Raw genomic sequence first — 18,162 nt, forward strand, 5'->3', positions numbered from 1 at the left:
CCTGCCTGACCACTGAGTTGTGAGTCAGAGCTGGGACAGAGATTGGTACTGGGGCAGCTGGTGTGCCCATCAGAACCAAACACTCAGGATGAAGATAAATGGAGTGACTTCAGCTTAGTTATAATTATTATTATCAAAAGCAAGATCATTTTTCTATATCTGATACCTTCTAGTATTTTTTGCACTGAAAACCAACCTATGATTGCAGCAAAGTGAATCAAGGCTGTTCTGGATGGGCACAAATACCCACTCTTGGTTATTTTTATGTTTCTAAACCTTAAGAAATGTGAAGGTGTGAAATATGGTGCCTTAATTCACGTTGACTCTATTGTCAGGAGCAAGGCAGGAGGCCAAGTACTGTCAGTGCAACTAGGCACCATGAATTAATGCACCATAATTCATGCACAGTCACTGCCTTATTGAGATTATAAAATGTTATTTTAATAAATATTTACATATGTTAATTAAATGTGGGGATCATAAATTCTGATCTGAAAACTGGGCTGCATCTTATTATCCAGTAAGACTTTTAGTTTCTTTTTCAGTGCAAAGTTAATTTCCAGTTTGCAGAAATTTTTTAAGCACATGGTACACCATGCTATGTGCTGAGCCTGCGTGGGGCCTGAACTAAAAATCCAGACAGAAATCCTTTATAATAAATCTCACAGTTGGTTGATGAAATGGTGGGAGAGAGGCACAGACTGAGAGTTTAGGTGCTCAGACAATATTTTTAACAACTACCCTATTCCTCTAAGGGGAGGAGGTTTCTGACAAATGTCTGGGTTCTATATGCCCAGTGAGATTTAAAAAATTGTAAAAGAAACTCACCTTTTTTTTTAAATTATTTTTTTTTAAGGAGATGTTTTATTAATATTGGTACAATTAGCTAACACTTAAGATTGCTACAACAAAGTTGTGAAGTGAGTTCCTCCTCTCACCTAGGCCAGTTCCATTGTGGTGGGTTTGACAGTGCTCAGTGATATTCCCAGAGCTGGGGAACAGATGTGAAACCCAGAAGTAGGAACCACAGGGAATGAGAGGGCAGTGGTATGATGAAAGATGAGTAAGAGAATGAGCTAAAAGCAATTAATGCCAAAGCATCACCACTATAAAATTTGTTTGTTGAAAATATCAAGACTAATTTTTGCTCTCTGGATTGAGGTCAGGAGTGTCTGGCCAGCCAAATGATGACCTTTAAATAAAATATTTCTATGAAAAAAGTTGCAAGGAGAATTCTAGATTTTAAATAAACATGTTGTTCAGTATGCAGAAACTGCAGAGAACCAGGGGTCACTCTATATTCTCCTTGTAGACACATTTTCTGTCATCCTTGTCATTACATTTAATAGACCAGCTGTTAGAAAACTCTTCATGTTTATGCTTAAAGCCTTGCATACTAAAATGCTTAAAGAGTACTAGTAGAAAATGGAACACAATTTAAAAACTTGCTATTTTTGTAGAAGATTGTAATCAGATACGAATCAGAGTTGATTTAAATTAGTCTTTTGAAAACTAGGATTTAAAATTAAGCTTTTCAGTACTACTCTCTACCATGTTTATCTCTGTATTTTTCTCAAAGTTTAGTTTCCATTTTTTCCAGTTAAACAGCTTTGCTACAGCTTATTAAAATCATTATGACAAGAAAAAAAATGGGACAAGATGTTTGTAAACAGTCAAAAATAAGATCAGTGGCGTTTGCTGTTTACTGGCTGCCAAACTCTCCCGTTTTACACAGTATTGTGTTTTTTTAATGTTGTAAAAAGAAGTCTTTTGGAGGCTAAAAGTTGTGCAGATGAGCTGGTTTTGAAGCCTTTTCCTGTTTGGAGTGTCAGATCCCATCTTTTACCTGCTGCTTCCAGCTGTTTCTTTGAGCATTCTATACATTTCCACCTTGACTATGACCTTTACAGCCCCAAGAGAACACAAAGGGACTGTTGAATACTCCCCTATCACCTCAAAGACTACATTAACTGCAAGTGATTTCCTCCAATTTTCTACAAAATTCACTTGGACAGAATGGTGACAATATTACCGTAATTATTAGGGCTGGGGTATGTAAATATTGTCATAATTAAGGTTGAAGCTCAATTCAAGTAACTAGTACTAGTGAACAGGTATTAAAAAAAACAATCTACGAAAGAAGCCTCTAAATGTAAAAGCTGATTTAGGTTTTGAATAAATTATAGAGAAATTTAGTTTACAAAGATACTGGTCCGTTTAAAGCAAGTGAAAAACATCCTTCTGTTAAAAAACAACTAGGAATTATTCTTCCTTTTTAAGTTTTAATTGTAAAATATATGAGATGTGACATAATCTAGTAAATAATTTATACTATTCAATAGCAGTCCTGTGGCTAAAGAGAGCAATTCCAACCAATACTATCATGCTGCAAACACAGTTCTGTCCACACTCTGCTCCCTACTATGCCATTGTACCAGTGCTGGTTTATTTATCTCATTTAAGTACTGAAAAGCTAAGAAGTTTATTTCTAAGGAGACCAAGTGCCTTGCTGCCTCTTTGTAGCATGCAACATCACTTCTGCAGCTGGATTGTTGGAACCAATTCCCTGACCATCTGTCACAGAAGCAGAATGTGCAATGTTCATTCCTTTAAAGAAATCCCTAAATTAGAATGCTAAAATCCCAGCTGGAAAGGGGGAAAGCCACTTGCTTTGTCTTTAGCTGGACCAGCAAGGACTGAGCAGCTAAAACTCCTTTTTCCTTGGATGGCTGTATCTGTGATCAGTCAAACACCATGTGAAATGGGTATGACAGCTATGAAATGTATTCTCAGCATTCAGGTCTGAACCTCTCCATCTCTTCTTGGTGATCAGCAAAGTAATTTTTAGAGGAAGATTTTACTCCTTCAATGGGAACAAATCAAACTTTCTGTACTATAACCAAAGGTGAATTTGATTAACATTTGTATTTATTACCACTGATATTTATTAAATTCAGAGTGTTCCTCTATATCCAAACTTCAAAAATGACTTTGCTCAGACTATCTCCTCGAATGTGGTTCACATACCACTTATTGCATTTTACTTACCTGTGTCTTGTGTCTCTATTCCTGGAAAGGCAGATCAGTTCAAGTTTAAAAAGAAAAAAAAAAAAAGACAAGGAATGTTAGTCCTTGACAGAACTTTGCCTAATTGCTCACAGACCCATATCCCACTAGCAAAACACTGTTGATTCTCTTACTTGGTATTTCCTTCTCTCAAATTGCTTCCTTTACACTGCCCACACATTGCCAAGTTAATTCTGAACAATCAGCACACTGAATTATCACCAGCAATGTTAGCTAGGTGGATGTTAAATTAAGAGGAATTTAATGTATTAATGTCCAAAATCTTTCCTGCCTTTCCTTGTGTCCCTCAAAGCGAATGAGAATCTGGGGTGATAATTACAGGAGAGTCTCTAAGGGCAGCATAGGCTCAGCCTCTGGCACATCTATGATGCCAGGTTTGCTCCTGTCTGCTTAAACTGAGCCACATCCTCTGCTGCATGAGGAACACTGTAACTGTATTAATTATAAACATGGTAAGTATAGCCCCAGTGCTGTGACTTTACATGATACTCTGCATGTTTGCTGTGGAATTATGCAGCTTTCTTCAAAAATATCCATCATGGTATGTTTTAACTTTTGGAAAAAATGTATGGAAAATCTCACAGGAAGAAGAATCAGCTTTATTAATTCTGCAATTTGCACAAATTCATTATGCAAAAGCTGTTCTAAAGGCTTAAACTTAAAACATCCTATTTAACTGATGACTACAAGTAAATATAAGCTTTCTGTGAGGTTGGTTTGATAGCTGATGACACCCAGGCCACAAGGAAACTACATGTGGCTATTTCATCATGTTCCAAGGGATAAAAGCTCACCCTAGTTTTCACAGGCGTATCACAGCCAGGATTATGCACACTGATCAGAGAAAGCCAATTATTTTTTTACCTTAATTCTAAAATGCCAATTGAAGCCCCAGAGGGAAAGATCCGTCTGACATAATTGAAGTCCCCAATGTAGACACTTCCATCAGGCCCAGAAGCAAGTGCAACTGGAGCAAAGAGTTTGCTGTTGAGGGCAAGCCCATTGCAGCTGGAGCAAGAGACACTCCTCTGGTGTCCATTGCCCATCACAGTGGAGATGACTGGAGGCTGCTGGGAAATGAACATGTTTTCCCCATTTCCTTTGTGTACGATTCCTAAAGGGAGGGGAGGGAAGAAAACATAGACAGAATAAGCAAATGCATGGCATTTAAACTATTCTGCAGTTTTGGATTACAAAATCCTCTAGAAAACCAGATTACCAAAATAGCAACAAATATCTGATATTTTAAAGACTGTAACAGGGTTTCACTAATCTTTTCCAATTTTGTTCATTCCAAGCTTCACCATTTTGTTCAGCAGTGGCTAGTGGATATTTTAAAGCCAACCTCAGGAGGAGAACTCATGGTTGGTTAATGCTCTAACAAATTGACTGCTAATTGCAGTGCTATCTGATTTCTTGGGGATTACTGCTTTAATATTCATTTTATTCATAAATTTTTATTAGGTAGCAGAAGAATTTCTTAGGCCCTTTGAATATTTAATTAAAGGAGATTAATAGCAGGACCACTATGCATTTTTCACAAAAGAGCACTGAGAGGCAGTACAAAATCAATATTCAAATTCAACTGTGGTCCTTCATGGTATATGAAAATGGTGCCAAGTGCCAAAGTTAAGCCAAAGAGCAATTGTGAGGCATCAGGGAATGTCTTCCCAGCAACAGTATCATACCTTCTGCCATAAGGGCTAAACCAGCTTATTCTAGCACTGCTCTGCAGCATACATTGTTCAAAGTCTTCCCAATTACTAGGTTGGTGATACTAAAACTAGTACAAAGATGTATTTTCTCAAGCTGACAGCTATAGTGTTTAAGTAACAATGTGGTAATATATTTATGAAGTATCTTTGAAATGACAAGTTATTGCAAGAATTTGGCTCCTGCAAACAGAAGACAGGTACTCTTTTAGATTCTAGTCCAAAATTTCATATTTTCCTTGAAAGGCACAGTACTTCACTGGAAAATTGGCATTATTAAAAGAACAAATACAAGGGAATTTACTTTCTGGAGGACTCATGCTGGGAAATGAGAATATTCTAGAAACTGCAGGAAGTACATGTTGAGATATGTCTGAGTTTTCCCAAAGTACAGCAAATGTATTTGTGTATTGTCTCTACCAACTTTTGTTTAAACTTTTTTTTGTGACTTTCAGGTAAATCTAATGGCAAAATTCACCTTGGAAATTACTGAATGTTACCACAGCTATTTTGAAGGGAATTATATATATATATATATCTAAAAAAAAAAAAAAAAAAAGAACAGTAGAGGAGAGAATTAATAGATTTGTTTAAATGATGGCTTAAAAAAAGCATTCTGGAAATATGCCAGCAAAATAAATGGCAATATTCTCTCTTACTCAGTGGATAAAAATACTATGAAATGAAGAGGCTGCCCTTTGTCTAAAATTACAATGTTAAGGTAATCTTTCAACATCCTCTTACAAATGCCAGTAAATAATTAGGGCTCTGGAGAATATGTTTTGCTGCCAATAAATATAAGTGTGTGCTTAATATCAGGCTTTTGAGCTGCTGCTTTAATTTTAGTTGATGCTCTGTTGCACTGGGGCTGAAATTACCTTAAAGCATAAAGTCCCTCTAAAACTACTCCTTGCCCCAGATAAATAAAATGGAATCAGTGCATTGCCCATCAGGAAAAAAAAATAAATCAAATAACACCCTGAAAAAACAGTTAATAGCACATTCATTTGTTTTCATGAGATACAGGTGTCTTTAAAAGACCTTAAAGTAGGAGCTAATATTCATGGTATCTATTTTCTTCTTCATTATGAGAAATGCCCTGATGATCTTCAAACTGACAGAAACCTTTGCACCAGAAAACATTAAACTCTAATCATGTCACAAATTAGAAGTGATCAAATCTCCAAACTGGTGAGGGAAAAAAAAGTGGGAAAAGAGCAGTGGAGTACAGCTGAGAACAGGATGTGATCCTTTGTTAACCTAACAGCCAGAATGATGCAAAATTGCATACACTTAAAAAAACTGAATTTCCAGTGACAGCCACATTGGAACAATATTTATTATTTTCACATCAATTCTGTTGGAATCAGGCATAATTTTCTTTTCCTTTCTTTTTGCAAATCCTTACATCTGGCAGTAGAAGACAGTTTTCACTTGCTAAGGTTTTTGCATGTCAATACATGTACCTCATGTCAATGCATGTACCTCCACATTCCTGTAAACTGCAAGTCTGTAAAATCATCTGTTACTTGTTACTCAGTTATTTTGTAGCTTCTCTAAAATGAGCAACCTTCATGGGGAGGGAGAGAAGAATATCTAGCTAGCCCTGAGCAGGAATGCTGTGCACAGCAGCAGACCAGCTGGGCAACCAGGCTTAATGGCTGCAGTTAGATATAAGCTCCTCAGGACTAGTAAATCAAGCAAAGTGTTTCTAGTTTTAGTTTGGAAGTAAAATTGCAATTTGCAGTAGAGAATGCTATATTCCAATGACATTTCTGTAGTTAATCCAATTGCAGTGTTTCAAAATCATAAAACTTTCATCCTTCTAAAAAGAGCAGTTCTTCATACATACAGAGGAGATGCTTTAATTAAAAAGTGAAAAATTTAATATATTCCCAGTCAAGAAGGCTACTCAATGCTTTTCATATCAGTCATGGCGGCATGGAGATAAGTCTGAAATACATAATTCTAGTCTGAATCATATTCTTGTCCTTATTTAAAGCTCATTTTATATATCTGAAGTGGAAGTGAATTCACTTGTTTCTAGGTAAGACCAGAAGCACAGTTGTTATTTTTATCCTTTTGGTTATCACAGTTCATTATTTTGTTTTGTTGCTTTAATATGAACCTACAGGCTGCTCTGGTAGGAGTGCTTTGTTATAGTAATTGTTTTTCTACCCTTAGCTGCTTTTCTAGTTGTTGTACACAAGCCAGGTGTGGCTGCTCAAAGCCTGCAATAGTCCTGAGGAACCTCTGACACATCCCTGAGCCTGGGCTTGGTCACCTCACTGGAGATGCTCTGACACAAACTGCAAACAGAAGAGACCCTGGAATTTCAAGTCAGATGTGCTTATGTCCTCTCCTTCCCTCCTGTGTCTCTGCAAGTGATGGATAAAGATGTTTGGGAGCGTTCCCTGACTTCAGCCTTGATCATGTCCAGCAGAGGGGGAACATGTGAGGAAGAGGAGCAGGTGTAAGAAGCTGCCATCCCTACAGTGGGCACAGTGTGATTTGAGAGGAGGTGGCTTGAGGCTGACAGATCAATGCCCTCTGGCATTCTCAGCCACACAGCTGAGATGGGGACAGAAAGCAATTTGTCACCATATACCTTGTGCTCAGGAGAGAAATGGCTTAGCCCTGCTCACATCACAATTGTATACTTTACAAAATTTCAGAACATGTTAGTGCCTATGGGGTGAATTTTAGCAGTAACCACTGCAGTCATCAGATAGCCATATAAACTGGAGTTAGTGCCAGCAATTTAATCTTGAAATTAAACTATGCAAGTGGTAAATTGCCACTAAGGAGCAGACTATGGGACTCACAGTTGGAGGCTCAGCTGACTGAGGTCAGATTTCTCTTTGTTAAATGTCAATAGCTGGCATTTAAAAGAGACAATCTATACAAACCAATAAGACAGGGAATGAAAGGACTGCTGTTTAAAATGTCAAACTCTTTTAAATCAAAACAGAAATCCAGATAATTTACAAACTAAATCTGACCTTTTGTATTTGGAATATTTATACTGTAGCTGTGCATTCAGCAACAGAACTTGTAAAACCTGAGAGCCATACATCTGTGCGTGAATCTTCATCAACAGAAGTTTGCAGATGGAAATAGATTTTATTGGGCTGACTCTCAGCTAGAGCAAATTGAGAGACCTTTTCTGAATTCAATATTCTGTTGACTTATAAGTGTCAAAATCTGACCTCAAGCTTCTCTTCATCTGGACAATGAGATACCTGTTTATTGGCAAAACCATATATAGTTACCATAATTTATCTGCAAATATTGTTTTAATAATTTAGTCCCATTAGTTCCTGATCAAAGACGTTCATGGAGGAGAAGAAACCTCCCCAGGTGTAAAACAAAAGCCATGGGAAAAAATATTTGAGCCTTATGCTCAAAGAATATCTGCAGGGTTAATGTTATGACACCAAAACAGTTTTTGTTACTAATGCTTTGAAATGTGTTGCATTGCTTGTACTGAGGAGTGACTTACTGTGCTTCTCCACAGACTGGGCAGCCACAAGAGCTGCTCACACTGGACTGGCAGCGTGGGTTTGGGAGTGCTGGTCTGGGACCAAGCAGGGCTTGTCTGCCTGGGGTTGTGTTGCTACAAACCAGTGGCAGTCATAGGATGAATTAAGGGTGAAGACACTTCACTGAGAGTATAACACACTACAGACTGACCTGAAATGTGGCACTTCTATATCAGCTGTGTGAGAATGAACCCAAATTAGTTTGCCCTTTTCCCACTGAACGACCACAATGTGTTAGCCATAGCAAGAGTCAATGATATTAATGTCTAAACCCTGGGAGCCAGAACATTAAAAATATCCTTTCAGATGGCATTTACAGTTCAGCTCTTAATACATGAGGGTGCACATTCAAAGAGGATTACACATTAGGAAGTGTAACACTTAAAATCTGAACAATTAATTCCTTTAAAATTTATATTCTCCTCCTGCGTGGGGAATTAATAAAGGAGGGACTTACCACTTTGTGGATTTAATACATGGTGCTTGTTTATAGACCATCCACCCAGATTTGAAGCATCCATTTCAAAGCCTTGAAGGATTACTGTTCTCTTCTCCCACAGAATAAAATCAGGACATGTTTCATATTCATATCCCACCGACACTGCAAACAAATAATTAAAGATCTCTCAGTCTACCTTTTTCTCTGTGAATTGCTAGGCAGTTTGTCATTCCAGGTTTTGGTATTCATTGTCAAGTAATGATGCCACTAATTTTCCTCTGCCTGATTGCTATTGTTGTATGGTATTTTTTGAAAAAAAGGTTTTAAGAGATTATTATGTTATTAGAGCTATAGTTATTACTGCTTCAAAGCAGAAAATTGTCTGTGGTATCAGTTATGGATTTCATAAGATTATAAATCTCAGCCAACGACTCCTGACTTGATTTTTTTATTGCATTTCTGCTAATTACCTGAATAACAGCTTAAATAGAAAAGAATCCATGCTAAAACAAATTGGTTTTAATTTGTTTCTTGACTGTAAAAATTACAGTTAGGCAGAAATGGATTGACAAGATGAACATTTCCAGAATTAAACATTTATCTTAACAGGCTTGCAAAATGCTTTGCTTACCAAAATACCTGATGAAAAATTTTGAATTTCCGTAAGGATGATGGGTCTTGGGAACTCAAATTGATTAAAATTAGTTTCCATTAGTACTTCCATAAAACAAAACAAAACTTCAAAATTTTTGATATCTCTAATATACCAATCTTTCCAAAAATTATTTATCTCCAATTTTACTAGATTTCAGTGAAACTCATTCACAAAGGAAGAATATCTTTTAACACCAAATTCCATAATTTGACCTAGGAAATACTGAAACAGTTCAACTTTTCCAATATAAAACTGTTTTAAAAAATACTAAGATACACAATTTTTTCAAAAATGAAGCCTTTTTAATAGTTTCTTTTCACTTTTTCTATGTAACAGATTTAGGTATATTTTACTTAAATGAAAAATAGTTTTAATACCACCTAAATTTCATTACAGTATACAATGAAAATATTTTGACCTGCTCTAATATGGAACATTTGTGTTTGTAAGATAAATGTTTTATGGCAAACTGAAGCTGTTCCTTACAGCAACAGCTCTAGAACTGCTTCACCATTTTAGCAGAAAGAATCTGTTTTTGCAGCTAAACTCTGACTTGTAAAAAATCACATCTCCTTAAGTACTGCAAATATTGGATGTTTCAAACATCATGGTTTCAGTTTGAGGGTCCAGCAGCCACTTTGTCCAACTCTTCTATTAAAGGAGCTCTCACTACCAACACCAGCAAAGCTTCTAGGTAGCACCCTGAGCTGAGAGCCCAAGAAAGGGCATGGAACTTCCAGAACAGCCCCATCCTGTGCTGGGATGAGTCAGAAGGGTTCAGTAACTGAGCACACTGTTTTCTAGGTGTTAATGCAGAGAGAAGACAAAGGGCAGATTTTTCTTATGAAGCAACCTCACATTTGCCACCTACACATTGACATCTGTCCTCCAGTCATGCACTTAACACATTCAACCCTGGGTCAGCTGTGTGTGCCCTTTAATGCAGCCCCTCAGACTTGCTCAGTGCCCTGGGACCCAGAGCACAGTTATCAGCTGCTGCAGGGACCATGCTGAGAGCTGGCCAAGGGAAGCAGAACAATTTCCAGTTCCTGGGATCTGGGTCCATGGATCTGCTGGGGCATCCTTACCAGGGCTGGGGATAACTCTGTAAAGTCTCAGTATTCCCTGCCTACTGCTGATGTTTCTGAGCTGCCACACACTCTTCAGAGGTTATCACTCCCTTTCTTGGAAGTTCACTATTCCCTGCTCCCACAGTTACTGTGCATAGCTGTCTTTTTGTTCCCTCTCATCAGTGAGAGACATATGGACACACACTCACTTTGAGTGATTACAACCAGGTTTCTATATAAATTTACTCATATTTATGAAAGACACCTATGCTCTGTGCTCCAAAAATAAATATCTGTGTGATATGTGTTAAAGCAGGGTCTCCTGATCCATCTAACTGGAAGTCCTGGTGTTCCATGAAAATTTCTGATCAGTCATTTCGCATGCAGATTAATCAAGGTAAAGCATAATACTGGTAAAGTCAGTAGGATGATTACAGTGCCACTTAAGAGGTATTTTTTTAGGCATAGGTTTTGAGAAGTGTAATTTTGTAAGTGAAATTAAAATCTCTGTCAGATTACTCTCATTGTGGGGTGTTACTTTCTGATCCAATTAATTTACAGCACTTTTTTGAGGTGACTGAGATTTCATTATATGAATGTGAGCTTCAGTGACTAGGGTTTTAGACTTTAAGAGTCAGCAAGTACTGGTCTTTGCAGTCTCAAAATGGATTTCAAAAGATTATTGACCATCTGTATCAAAACCCAATTCTTTTCATACAACTATTGAGAAGAATAATCATTGCCAGACCTACAGCTTAAGAGCTCTTGCCAAAATACAGGTAAGAAGTAAAAGACACAATTAACCAGGACAGTAACCTCTATTTCAACCTCCCCTGACATATTTGTACTTTTCTGCATCCATCTTCTTTGAACAATGAACAAAGTGTACTCAACCACAGCACCAGATAGGGCTGCTGGGGAGCTCATTTACAGAGGGTTCATCCTTGCAGACCCCTCAGTGCTGCTCTGTGGGATGCAGGGACTTGCATCAGTCTGTATGGAGTTACATAGAAGCATTTATTGAGGATTTAGCTGAAATCCTTTTCTTGTGTTAGATTACAAGGGGACATAGACTTTACCCCCAAGCTTTTGTGTGTCAACATCCACATGATGCTCATTTATTCAGAACAAAAATGCTGATTTGTCATCTCAGTTGTCACTCTGAGAAAATGACCTCTTTGTGAGGAGCTTGGGGACTGGACACATGCCAGCAAACACTTCTCCAACAAGTTTACACAGAACCATTTGCATGTACAAATATGCTCAGAAAGTCTTCTTTTCTGTAACTGATTATGTGATTGCTGTCAATAACCCCAAAGAAAAATACAGATGTTTATAGTATTTAGAAAACCAAAAGCAGATGGTCATAATCCTGAGTTCCAGGACTTCAACCTGCTCCAATTTAATTTAATTAAAACGAAAACTGAACAGAACACATTAAATATTGGTAATATACTGGCAGAAGAAATTATTTTGACAAAAAAATCATATAAAGGATGCAGATAAAGGTCCCTGAGTAACTACAGTGTGTCAAATTGAATGAAGTTTTATTGGAATCCAACAAAGCATGCTAGTTATGCATTTAAAATATCAAGATTTTTGCTCATATTTTGAAATAAGCATAATTAACCCAAACGTTGGAAGAAAGAGAAAAAAATTAAGTGCCAATTAAATAATTTAAAAGTTGTTATCCAGTACTATTGTGTAAGCTTTATTCATATTTATACAACTGAAGCTCATCTACTTCTAATTTGGGAAACTAACTACACTATCATTTCATGAGATGCTATGTATTTGAATTAAAATGTTTTAAACTGGACTTCACAATCATTACAGGACTCTTAAATGATGCAGTGGGAGCAGCACAGTCAACTGTTCCCTCTCCAACAGGAGAGAGTGACAGTCTCTGGACACAGGGCACATGCAGCTGTGCTGAGGAAAGCCCCAGGTGGCACCTGTGACCCACCTGGTTCTGCCTGATCACCTATGGGAGTACCAAAGGGCAAGCAGGATTATTATTTTATTTCTGGATTTGCACAAATATGTGCCAACAACTCACATGACACCTTCCCTTACTGCAAGAACAAACTGGAACTGGTATCAGCAATGGGACAAGGCTGGATCTGCCTCCTCACAGAGCCTCCTGTATCTCAAGAGGCTGAGAAGGGCACTGCACCTGGGATGCTCAGGACCTTGGTGTCACTGTCATAGGAGAGATGATGCAGCAGCTCTGGAGACCTTGCACCCAAGGCTGGAGGCGGGGTTCCTTTAGTTTGATAGAAGATAAGGAAACCAATGAAACAAAAAATGTACCACTTATTCCTTGGTTGCTTCAGTTTTCAGCTTTGTTCCTGATCTGGCTCATTTCATGATCAAATGAATGGTGGCCCACAGGAAGGGCAGAATGTGGGAATGTCCCTGCAGGCAGCAGCCAGTGCTGTGTGTGCCCAAGCAGACAGCAGGAAAACTGCTCTGGGAAGAGCTTTGTCTGACCTTTGCCCTTGCATACTGCATTATGTAATCATATTCCACATTTTGGTCTCACAATCATTCATGGACATCTCCATTTGTATCATTCTCATGGAAGCAATACAAGGAAAATGCTATAATCCTCCTTTCTCCCATTCCCTCCCCACAGAGCCACCTCCCTGACCAGCTGTCTGGGACCACACAGTGGCACTTTCATGCACCAGAGCCTGCCTGGCACCTTTTGGCTCTGCACAGGCCACTCTGCAGGCACTCTGCCTGCATGGACAACACAGTAGATCCTGAAGGAAGCTCCTGTCTGCCCCTCAGAACAGGATTTTCATATATGGAATGAACATATTCCTTGTGCATGGCTCTGCTGTCCCTGCTACTCCTGCCCTACAGCCTGATCTGCCAGTGCTTCTGGTCATAACTGCCCTGACACCAAAAACAACTGCTACAGAAGTGAATGGGGTTGATTCACAATACTAAGCTTTTCTTCTAAGGTAAAGCATCTATTGTACAACATCCATTGAACAACATAACAACAAATTAAATTAAAAAATAGAAATCCTTTTAAAAAATAATTAATAAAAAAAATGAAATTTATTTTAATGAAATAAAATGTGTTTGCACAGACAGCACTTCTTTAGCAATTCTCAGAATAGCCTGTGCTGCTTGCTGAACATAGCCCATGAAACACGATGATTTTTGGGTAAACATCTTTAAACAAGAAATCAATTACTTTTAACTGTTGGGGACATGAAATGGAGTAAGAAAGGATGCCCAAAAGTCAGAATTTTGCAAAGCCTAAGCGGAAATGACATTTTAAATGTCACAGCCAAAAAATGACAGAAACAATGACACACCAAAGGTCACATTCAGAGTAACATTCAAAAACAGAGACAGCTGAATATAATGCTGTTAGTACATAACCATTCTCCGAGGGAAAAGGGAATTTTCAAATTGATTAAATTAGAAAGATGACATTGGAAGAACAAGAAAATAAATGTTATTGGGAAATCATACAAGTCACTTCAGTGACTTTAGCTAAAGAGGCATTTGATTTAAAAGAATGTAGAAGCAGCAACAACATTTATTTGCCATATTTTCCTTGCTTGATGTGTGTGAGTGCTTCTACTTAGATCAAGGTGATTCTACATACCCATTGCTTCAGCCAGACCAGAAACCTTCTGTCCATATATATCTGTCTTATTCCAGGAAAATGTGTACACCAAATTGGCTGCAGCAGGAAACCATTTCTGAAGCAGACGACCTTCAACAGCAACTATCAGATGGACTTTTGCCATTCCAGAAGGGATGGTTGTGTGTGTCAAAATAATGCGCAGCAAAGTTTTATACCCCGGTGTCCGACTGCTGAGATAACTGAGCTTCACAAAACTTGAAGGAATTGCAATTTCCTCTTGGACCACCTTAGGGAAAAAAACACATCATTATATCTATAGCCAAGAAAAATGCAAAATTGTAATAGTAAGAATAGCTAATTATTTTATGTTTCACAATCATGATGTGAACACAGCACCACTGAAACACCTGGGTTTATTTCAGCAAGGCAGTAGCCAGGCACATGACAAAATGTCCAACGTCAGACATTGTTGGCCACCTTACTGGATGGCAGGCTGTCTGTTTGATAAAGAGTCTCTTCCTCTGATGTTTTACTCTTATATACCAGGGAGCAAATACTGCATCTGTGCACATATTCTTACATACAAGCTGTACAGCTTTACTTTGTCTCTATCACTTGGTTTATTTAGTAAGTGCTCTTAACTGGAATACAATTAATTTTTAAAAAATATACACACACCTTCTATCATATACTTTGTGATGTTAAGATACTATTGTGCTTTGGAGACAATAACTTTAACCTGAGGAGTGTTAAGAAAGAAAAAAAACCCTTCCTGCTAAGCTATCTGTGCAGTTAGGCCAAGTTCCAGCAATAAGGTGCATGGTGTATGAAGGAACATGCCCTAGCAAGCCAGCTGGGGACACACAGCAGGGAGGATGAAACAGCCTGAGCATCAGAGTCATATCACTCACAGGTAAGTCCCCAGGGAGTGCAAGTGAACTCAAATCCCAGGGCCCTGATGCCAGTGCTGCTGTCTGAACTACTTGGATTAAAGCAAGCTTGGATATGCCCATTGTGGGGGCTGGTTTCAATTCCCACTGCAATGGAGATGGGCCCTCAGCAGCCTGAAGGACTGCAAAGGCTGTGAGCTTGTCAGGGGAAAAAAGAAATTTGGCCGTGACCTTTTGAATCATGTGGGCTTGGAGCTACAAAAAGGGATTGAGTTCCTGAGAGAAAAGAGCTGTTCTGGAACAGACTGTGAGGAAGAGCAGGCAAGAGACAAAAATGGCTTCTTGGAGGATGTACCATAGTCACTCAAAAGCCACCTAAAACTAGAATGTGTTTAACAAGGTTAATGATGTTAGTGCATTTCTGTACTAATGAATCAATCTGTCACAATGATCAATTCATCATGCTCAGAAAAAGACAAACTGTTTTGTTTACATTTCCCAGTTTTTAATTTTTCCTTATTTAACAATAGATGACTTCAGTTTCAACCAATTTTATTTACACACTGCAACAGTATCACTGTCACAGCATTGCTGCAATTCAGCTGGAGGCCTGCCAGCACCTGTCGTTTCAACATATGAAACCTAGTGTTGCCAGGGAAATCCTGCTCCCTTTATTGTTCCTGATTTGCAGTGTTCCCCTTCTTTCCTGCTGACATCCCAGCTGCCCTCTCTGTCATGCATCTGACATTCCTTTTCATTTTTTAATAGGAAAGTGGGAAAAAATATTCATGCATTAATACAAGCTAATATGTCTCTGTTTCTTATTATTCTCAGTTAATTTTGCTCAATTCCCAGAACCATACAATGAAACTCAACACTCTAAGAACCTCCAATGGCAGTTTCTGAGTAGACTGCATCTTTGAGTACCCTGTTCTTCACAGAAGACACAGGCACATCTCATGTGGAGCACTCTGACCCAGTTTTTTCTTACTGGCATGCAGCAGTTATTCTTAATTTATGTTCATTAGTTTCACCTAATACATTCTGTGAAGCAATTCTATGACCATCAACAGAATGAAGCATGATAATAGTCATGAAGGTGTTTAGACATAATTCAGTTCAAGCAGAGATCTTCACATGTAGAATAAAGTAGCATCACTTTTATGAGGCTACAGATACCCTCCAAAGTATCTTCCAGGCTTTCTCAGTGAAATTAAAAGAGAACACAAAAAGTCTTATTCTTTAAAATCTAACTGCTCAAACAACATACTGAAAATTAGGGCATTAATATGACCTGAGCTGTGTTTTGTTGTGTGTTTGACTCTCACAACCTCTTTTAAGTCCCAAGTAAAACAACAGTTAATTACAAGGTTAATTAGAAATTACTTTAAACACTTAAGGCAGTGCCAAGAAAAAATACATTTAAATTAAAAAGGAGTCCTAAAGACCATGCTAAAATGACTTTACTTTGGAAAGAAAGACCCAGCAATAAAACCCAAGCAGCTAACATGAAGCTGTGAATGGATAAAACACCCCTAGGAATGTTCAAAGCATCACATCTCACACTGATGTTTGGGACATTGTACTGTTCATCTATAACTAGGAATGGTTTTGTGCATCATTATCAACAAATCAGGGTATCAATAATAATTCATGTTATCATTCCCCACTTTCTTCTACTTGAAGGTAAGAAATAAAGCACATAAAGCACCTTTAAACACTAAAAAGTCAAGAAGGAATAAAGACAACAGAATCCTGTTAAACTGCACTAAATAGACTCGTATTGGTACCATTCTGCCAAGTGAATGACATTACAGCAGTTATTGGCTCACTATCTTTGAATATTGTCTAAACTTGGTTCTGCAACAGAACAAACTGTTAAACTAAAAGTCTTTTAATTACCTGTAGTTCTGGAATAACAGTTCCTCTTTCAGGACAGAACCCTCCAAATGCTGTCAAGGGGGATGGGAGTACAATTGGATTTGGACTGATAAAACTACTGATGTCACAAGATGGTGTCTCCGACTCTGTTCTTTGCATTACAACTTTGTCTACAATGACAAATCTATTCCAAGGCAACCAAAGTGTTCTTTTTTCAGATATGAAAGGAGATCTGTCAAAAACCAGAGTGACAGAGATTCCTCCAACAGCCACAAGGTCAAAACTGGAAAAGAAAAAACAATTTGTTTTGTTTCTTTTTGGTTTTTGTCAACACATTATCACATCTTCCAATGCATCACCAACAAAAACCTAATGCTTGGTATTACAGCTCTTAATTTAGTGTGTGAAATCATTCAGGCGTACACTCCTTGCATCACCTTGGTATCCACAAAGAAGCTTTACTTTTGTGAGCTTTCTCTCTGTATGCATCAACACTAAGGCACAGAATTTCACTGTTCCTTGGCCTCTCTCCCCTCTATTTATCAACTAGCATCAATACTAACAAGCCATCTGTAACAAAGGTGTGACCCAGTTGCTTTGATTTATATGAAAAGAAATTCCAATCTCAAAAAAGGATGCCATTTATCATCTATGCAGGAAGAGCATGCAGAATAAGAAGGCTTAAAGCCTGTTAGCCCTTAGCTCTATTAACATAACCCTTTCACTTTTTCTAAAAGCAGCAGGAGGAAAAAGTTGAGTACACTGAGCTTATGACCTCCCTGCACAGGATATGAAATTTTTGGGAAAGATGGCGATTAATTGCACTGAGAACTGAGTCAGCTCTTGAACACAAGGAAGGTGATCCTCTGGGAGCTGCTGTGAAAAACCTTTGACACATCTGGGCTGCAGAACAGTAGGACATGGAAGGGATGATGTACAGTCTCAATTTCCAGAGTTTCTGACACCCACAGACAGGCAACACAAGGTAATATGTAAATAGCTACTTCGCTCTCTGTATTACTGAATGCATCTATTATGGAGGTTTTTGATGGTAACAAATTGTGATAAGAAGTCAGACTTAATTATGCATATCTCATCACATTTCCCAAATGACACCGATTACATTCACAGCAAAATACAGGTAGCATATTTTAATGCAACAACTTTATTCAGGCTAGCATAAGGAGGAAATGATAATTACTAACTTTCAGTAGTGCAATTTGAAAGTCAATAAACTAAGGTGAAATAAATATGCACGCTCCTCACTTTTATA

The 18,162-nt window shown here is 38.1% G+C and overlaps 1 protein-coding gene across 1 annotated transcript in view; it reads right to left on the reverse strand.

Moving 5' to 3' along the window:
• The window catches only part of TENM1 (teneurin transmembrane protein 1), a 310,397-nt gene that overhangs the window by 53,772 nt on the left and 238,463 nt on the right, over positions 1-18,162 (reverse strand). The window contains exons 17-21 of the mRNA XM_079318538.1: positions 16,911-17,172; positions 14,137-14,404; positions 8,799-8,942; positions 3,952-4,201; positions 3,049-3,069 (exon numbers count right to left, since the gene is read on the reverse strand). Of these exons, the coding sequence (XP_079174664.1) occupies positions 3,049-3,069; positions 3,952-4,201; positions 8,799-8,942; positions 14,137-14,404; positions 16,911-17,172 (945 nt within the window). The remainder of the gene's footprint in view (positions 1-3,048; positions 3,070-3,951; positions 4,202-8,798; positions 8,943-14,136; positions 14,405-16,910; positions 17,173-18,162) is intronic.

The sequence above is a fragment of the Erithacus rubecula genome (assembly GCF_903797595.1).
Source record: "Erithacus rubecula genome assembly, chromosome: 15".
Lineage (NCBI taxonomy): Eukaryota > Metazoa > Chordata > Aves > Passeriformes > Muscicapidae > Erithacus > Erithacus rubecula.